At 49.8% G+C, this 7,602-nt stretch overlaps 1 protein-coding gene across 2 annotated transcripts; it reads left to right on the forward strand.

The window, feature by feature from the left end:
- Nucleotides 1–523: 523 nt before the first annotated feature.
- Nucleotides 524–6,863, forward strand: LOC138481659 (myb-related transcription factor, partner of profilin-like). Of its 2 annotated transcripts, none has more exons than XR_011274318.1 (2): nt 524–843; nt 5,909–6,863. XR_011274318.1 is itself a non-coding variant. In XM_069613816.1 (2 exons), exons 1-2 carry the CDS (start codon nt 5,011–5,013, stop codon nt 6,388–6,390), a joined length of 996 nt encoding a protein of 331 aa, XP_069469917.1. In that variant the 5' UTR covers nt 4,799–5,010; the 3' UTR covers nt 6,391–6,861. The 2 variants fall into 2 exon arrangements, 1 of the variants encoding a protein (XP_069469917.1); XM_069613816.1 differs by lacking the exon at nt 524–843 and adding an exon at nt 4,799–5,524 and having other exon boundaries at nt 5,909–6,861.
- The last annotated feature ends 739 nt before the right edge of the window (nt 6,864–7,602 follow it).

Here is a 7,602-nt window from a genome sequence, read left to right on the forward strand (position 1 = left end):
CAAGAGAGGTGATCCGGACCCCTGGCTGCGGCCGGCGACTTCTGCTCCCATCTGTTGCATCCAATTTGTGCCATCTCTGTCCCCAGCCATCCGAGCCATTGCTAAGAATGCCTTGAGATCGTCCTTCTGCTGTTCTTCGAGCCCCTTTTTTCCTTGTGCCTCCATTTCCGTTCCTCCCCAACGAAGTGTGGTTCGAGCCAAGTGTAATTGTCTTGCCCTGGATCCGGTCGCTACCCGGAGGCCTTCCAAAATATTCACCTGGAGTCCGCTTTGCCCCCTTACTTTAACCACGCTGCCCACAGTGATGCTTGAACCCCACACACACTGTCCTCTGTGAAGCTTTAACTCCCGACCCTCGGATCGTGAGACTGAAGCACTGACCACTGTGTTAACAAGGCACCAAGAGTTTTAGGTCCCGGCACTGCTTATGCTGCTGTGGGGTTCCGTTGAAGCTCTCTTAGAGTGGCTCCCAAATGCCCTGCAAGGTTTCAATTTCGCCACAGATCACCTCTGTCCCTCCTTAGCTGTGCTGCTTGTCCCCCTCGCTGCCTGCGCCGCTGGAGCCCTCTTAGCTCATCTCCTAATGCCGAGCACTGTTTCAACTTGCCTCGAAGTTCCAGGACGTAGGAATTACATCCCGCGTCGGCCTCCGCTCCGCTCTCGCCGCTGACCGCCTTCCTCTTCCGGTCCGCATTGCCTGCTCAGCTCTGGCGTTGCTGTTCTCCGATGCCGACCCGCTGCCACTTCACGGAGGGTGGTGCTCCTTCCTCCGCTGTCCGCCAGATCCGCTCCTCCTTCTCCCTTGATTCCTGCTTCCAGCTGTGCACCTCACGCCGAACACAGGTACCGTTCCTAATGTATCCTGCCTCTCTCGAATCCTTCGCTGCCCTGATCCACTCCTCGAAGCAAAAACGTCACGACTTCAAAGAAATCCACTCCAGAATGACGGGTGCCCGACTGCTGGAAGAGTTACCAGTGCTCCTTTGCCGGACACCCGCCGCTTATAAAGCCCCCGCCCCTCCCCTTTCCTTTGGTGCCCTTCACGGGCTTTGCAGCGCTTTGGTGCTCTTTTTTTTTGCCTCTTGCCGCCCTCACCCCTGCCCCCATGGGAGAGGGGGTACTAGAGTGCGGAAGGAGGAAGGCCCCTGCCCCTGTTATCGGGGTGCCTCCTGCATTTTTCAGTGGGTCTCCGTTCGTCACCTTCAGAACACATGGCAAATAACAGAGGAGAATGTTTCCAGTCCGGGTATCAATACAAGAATAATTGCAACATCATTTGCACAAAAAGTAGAAAAGGGTTTTAAATTCAACACGATACAAGTCTAGGTCTTCTTTTTCGACAAACCATACAACAGCATTGGACACATCATAACCCTGCACCAGTCTCTGGACACAGAGAGAAAGTGTGCAGCTGCCCAGAATTGTACTATGTATGTTCACAGAGCTGGCACCAAGTAGATGAATGCATCACATCTACAGCCGGTGTGAGTCACATAATTTCAGGCACACTGCGATCAGAAATCGGGTCAACAACTTTCACAGGTAAAAGCTTAACCACCAGCAAAACAAACACTGTGTTGAACACAAGAAGCGTCCATTGTACATAAAGTCCATGTCGAAAGAAATACCCCGAGATGTATCTGTTTGTATATAATGCACAATAGTTTTCCACAGCAAAATAGTTACACATATACATTTAAATGACAGCATTGTCATATTCTTACAACGTCTCATTGTTTTTACTGTGTCCTGCCTCTAGTTAGACAGCTAAGCACTCTCAATTCTGGAAGTTATGGGAACTCCGACACAAACTGAGAAAGCATATTTTTCTGAGGATAACACATAGTGGTCGACATGGGAGCCATATCTAGAACGCACGTCCCTTAGATAGAAAGATACGAAGTTTACAGACACAGACATGCACATCTGGGTTTTAAAGGGCGTGTTTCATTCTGTTCTCCTTTTCTCTACCCAAGGCATGTGCTAGGCTGGATGGCCTACAGAAATAAGGATGCGACACTGGAGTGGACTGGAACGTTTGCTTTATTCAATATTTTACTGTGTACTAACTTTCTCCCCCTTGGCTCCTCCCCTATCCCACGTCATCTCCTACGTGGTCTCTCTGCCTTAAGGAGACAGAGCCTAGTACCATCACCCTGGGACAAATGTACTGACATCTGCCTCAGCACTCTTCCACTAGGCGAGATGGTCTTCTGATATTGTGATGAGCCCTTTCACTCCTCTCGCAGCCCCACTGTCCTGCCTTGTCTGCCCTGTCCCCGAAAAAAAGGAAACGGTGGTTGACCTCCTGAAGCAGTAGCTCCTCCACTTGTGATGGTTGTCCAGTGGTAGAGTCTGAGTCACTGCTATTTAGACACGAAGGTTTGGAAGTTGAAGAAAGACATCTTCAACTACAAAGAGGAAGTCACATATCCCTACTTAGTACAAGGGTTTTTTCAACAACAAAACACCAACCCTAACCACTCTTGGGGTCCCCAAAATAACAGACCCAGAAAGAATAAATATGTGACTTTCTCGAACTCCTCGAATAGCAGTGACTCAGACTCTACCACTGGACAACCATCAACAAGTGGAGGAGCTACTGCTTCAGGAGGTCAACCACCATTTCCTTTTTTTGGGGACAGGGCAGTCAAGGCAGGACCAAACAGTGGGGCAACCACAACATGCGGACCCGCCAGTGGCAACCTCCACAGCCGAACTAGTAATTCCAATCTTCAACCTGAGTTCACACACACTTAGCCCCACTGAAATTAGTGTATTGAATAAGGGCTTGTCATATATCCCGACGAAGATTACAAATCCCTTCGACACGGAAATTGAAATTAAAAACTTCTGCAGAACACTGAGACTGAAGTATTTCTTCCGTAATGCCAAAAGTAGGAACCAAGAACAACAGAATATATCGGGTTTAAAATTACCCTCTAACTTTCTACCATCCACTATGATGGTGTCTCCAGAAATACTCACATTTGAAAGTAAAATCCAGCGGGATATCCAAAATCTATTCAAAACCAAAAACCAACAGAGGGACAACTTGTCAAGTATAGAACGAATTGGCTTAAAGCAACTCGAGGATAACCCCACCTTTAAGATCAAACCCGCCGACAAAAGTGGAGGTATTGTACTCTGGGACACAATTGCATATGAACAGGAAGTTAATAAACAACTAGGAGATATTAAATCCTATAAAAAATTACGGGGGAACCCTACGTTGGCACTTACGGAGGAAATAGCCAGTCTTGTGAAACATGCGATAGACCACAAGTGGATCTGCAAAGATGAATTGGCATTCTTGACTAAACCGAATCCTATCACTCCTGGCTTCTACGTGCTCCCGAAGGTGCATAAAAATGCTTTAACACCTCCGGGCAGACCCATAGTATCTGCCATTGGGTCACTATTAGGACCTCTTTCCATCTACGCTGATTCTTTCTTAAGGCCTTTAATAATCTCCATGACGTGCCATGATATTAGAAAGGATGTCATGTTTTCCTAAAATCACTTTGATACTAACATCACAATTGCCAGACTAGATAATTGTAAAGTTTGACTCTTTTAAGTGGTTGTTTTCAATACATCGGAGAAAACGTACAAGACTGAGATCTTGACTATAATCTATAAACATGTTGAAAGAACGCTGATTTATTATGATTTCTCTATCTGTGAGTTGTCTTTTAGCCAAATCATCGGTATATAAGCTTGACAGATGGTCGTTTTTAACAATTTGAAAATGTATTAAAATTGTTCTTTTTGCTAAACACCTAGGTTCACGTGATTCATGCCATTAAGTGTATATAATAATTACTTACAAGAATTTGCATCCCTCTGACAGTGTGTTGGGAAGTTGGGTAGCAAGTGGTATACCTTTGCTCGTGTCTATCGTATACTCCTCACATACCCTTGCCCCCTTACAAAAAAGAGGAATTTAGCTATTGTGCTCAATTGATTCACTCCTAGCTCAACAGGGCTTGCATCCACAATAATTTTGTTGTCCCAGTCGGGATCAAATTAGGCCAAACGACGTGCTTCCGCCAGAGCTGTTTTGAAGTTGTCAAATACCTCTTGACATTCAGCTGACCAGGTGAACACGGTGTCTTTCTGCATGTTTCTGTAATGGACCCATAGTGGGGAATGTAGCAAGCGCAATAGCCTGCCATCCCCAGAAATGAACGAAGTCCGTTACTTGTGTCGGTTCTCAGAAGTTTGAAATGGTCTGAGCACAGAAAAGATGTGTGCGAAGAATTTCAATGTTGTCTTACTGAAATGGTACTTCTCGATGTTAAGAGTCAGCCCTGCTTCTTGGACAGCAGTGCATGTCGCCAGTAATGCGTTTTCGGGATCCTCTCGGGACTTGCTGAAGATGAGAATATCATCGCTATAGTTTAGCGCTCCCTGTACTGGTCTGATAACTTGTCTGATAGCCTCCTGAGAGATTTTGGCAGCCGATGAAATGCGGAAGTTGAGACGTCTGTATCGAAATAGGCCATCGTGAGTGGCAAAGGTGGTAATGCCTCTCGACTCAGGGTGTAGTTCCATCTGATGGTATGCCTGGTTGAGGTCCAGTGTCGAGAACATCAAGGCCTTGTAGAGCTGGACAATCATGTCTTCTATTCGGGGTCCCGGGTGCTATTCTCTCTGGATGGTGGTGTTAGCCATTCTCATGTGAACACATTGGGCCTCATTACGAGTAACGCGGTAAAAACATGATCATTACCGGCATGGCGGAACAAGCGGGTCCGTGCTCGTATGACCCCGCTAATAGCGGGCGATTACGAGCATGCGCGAGCACGCGCGAACCCCCATGCCGGTAATGGCCATACCGGCATGCCGCAAAAGGCCCTCCAACCCCCTGATAGAGCCATCACGGGACCCGCCGATACCGTCACCGCCTAGGGGGAACCCCTAAATACCGACCCGGTATTACCAACATGCTAATACCGGGCTCGTAATCCCGGACCAGGAAATAACGTCATTGCGTCGGAATGGGAAATGGGCCAGTGGCCATCTTTAAAAACACAATCCATTGCAATCCTCCAAAACTACCAGTTGATTCCTGGAGAGCTCTGTGCCAAACCTTCAATAATGTCCAAAGCAACCATGAAGACCAGCTCCCGGCTGCGGAAACATCGCTTTTCCGACGCAGAGCTAAATATGTTAGCTGACACCCTTGCTGCACACGCAGACATCATAAAATCACACAGCCTGAAGCGTGAGGTGCAGCAGCAGAAAAGGGACATCTGGCAGGAGGTAGCCCGCAAGGTGTCGGCCGTAGGAACCACCCTACACAGTGTGAAGGACTGCAGGAAGCGGTGGGATGACCTCCGCTTGCGGGTGCGTAACATCATGGCAAGCAACAGGAGGGAGGCCATGGCCACAGGTGGGGGTCCCCACTCTCCTGCCAAAATGATGCCCTGGGAGGAGACCGCAAGCAGCTTCATAGATCCAGAGTCCATCGAGGGATTCGGGGAGATGGAGACGGGTGCGGCATCATCCCCAGAAGGAGGTGAGTGACCCTGCAGTTCCCTGTAGGGGAAACCATGATGTAGCACAAGTGATGTGGAAGAGAGTTTAGGCAAGGCAATGCATGTCCCAACACCCACATTAAAATATCCAAGTCCAGATGGCGGGCCAAACCCGCTGAGTGCCAATCCCATAACCAACACACAGCCAACACACCTGGACCGTGCCCATGTAACACATCACACAAACCCCAAATCAACGGCATGCCACCTGCCATGCAGTGAATGCCAAAATGCCCCCTCAGAATACCCTGTTTGACACACCTGTAAGACATGAATGCATGATTAAATGAATAATGTACAGCACCATTGTATGCTTCTGACATGTAACACCATCACTGATGCCCTGCATCTCTTCTACCCCCCAGGCACCGATGAGGAAGATGGCAGGCATGACAACACCGCGAGGGCATCCACGTCCCACCCAAAGAAAAGGGCTACCGCCACCACCACCTCTGTGGCAGCCAAGCAGGCCACACCCACAGCCAGTGTACCTGACCGAGCCGAGACACAGCCAACAACACCTGCTGCCAGTGTGCCTGACACACTTGAGACCCAGCAGCCCACACCCACATCAGTTGAAGGGGAGTCCCCACAAGCACCGGCCACCACTGAGGATGACATGGATGGCAATGTGGACCAGGAGGGAGTCACAGAAGTGACATGTCCACCAAGCCCAAGCCCCGTGTCCACCACCCCGCCCCATATCGAGCCCTCACCCACCTACAGCACTGCTGATCCCTGCCTCCATGACTTGGACCTGAGCCCCTTCGAGGAGGACAGCACCCAAAATGCAGGCCCAGTGAGTGCACCACCCACCACTCCAGCTCCCACCAACACCCTCGAGTAACGTCTGTTGCGGGTGGAGGCCCGACAGGAGGCCATGTTGGAGCTCCTGCGGCAGTACATTGCCAATGGAGAGGACACCAGGCGGGGATTCGCCACTACCATTGCGGGGACCACAGCGGCCATTGCAGCAAACACAGCTGCCGTGAATGTGTCGGCTGTGCTGATGAGGGACTGTCTGTGAGCAGTAACACAAGTACTAACTTCAATCCTGCTCCACATGCAGCGCCGACGCCTTGCAGCAGGCGCGGAACCTGCCACCGTCTCATCATCAGCCACCACACCTGCTTCCTCAGTCCCCACCAGCCCTGTGTGCCAGACCCGAAGGAGTGCAAGGCACACTGAAATGCCACCCCCGCACAGCAAAAAGTCCCGCAAGTAGTGTGGGTGGACAATGGGAGTGGGACACATGGTTGGGGGTAAGGAGAGAATTTTGTGGAGTTTATTGGGGGGGGTTTGGAGTTTGTTGGGTGGGTTTGGGAGTTCACTGGGGTTTTTAGGAGTTTGTTGGGTGGGTTTGGGAGTTCACTGGGGGTTGGGGGGAGTGGTCAAATTTTTGCTGTTTGAACTAATACACCCGTTGTGAGAAAAAACATTCAATGTCTGGACATTGTTCATTTCGTGTGTATCCATTTAATGTGTGACAGTGTACAGTCCCCAACTCCCAAAAACCCCTGTGTGCATGTCCACATGGGCCCAGTGTGTCACTGACACATGTCTATCATAGTCCCTGTGGTTCAGAAGTATTTGTGAATCAGTGCTTGGCGTACTGCATGGCCATCCCATGCATCACGTACTGGCAGGGGGGCTACTTCATCTCTGTCTCCATCCTCATCATCCTCACCCGGTCCATGCATGTCAATGTCAGGTGGCAGTGGTACATTTCTCCGGACGCCCATGTTGTGCAGCATGACACAGGCCATGGTGATCTTTGCCACCTTCTCAGGCCCATAAAGGAGTGGCCCACCAGACCTGCTTAGGCAGCGGAAATGCGCCTTCAACAGGCCAAAGGTCTGCTCAATCACAACACGGGTACGGGTGTGAACACGATTGTACTCCTCTTTTTGGCTGTTCTGCAGGTTCCGCACAGGGGTAACTAGCCACGGCTTCAAGGGATATCCTCCATCACCTGCAAGCGAATAAAAATAGGTGTGTGTCACTCTGAGCTGCCACCTTCAGAAAGCACAGTCATGGCCTCAGCTATTTGGTGTGGACA

The sequence above is a fragment of the Ambystoma mexicanum genome, chromosome 5p (genome assembly GCF_040938575.1).
Source record: "Ambystoma mexicanum isolate Mex_15411 chromosome 5p, UKY_AmexF1_1, whole genome shotgun sequence".
Taxonomy (NCBI): Eukaryota; Metazoa; Chordata; class Amphibia; order Caudata; family Ambystomatidae; genus Ambystoma; species Ambystoma mexicanum.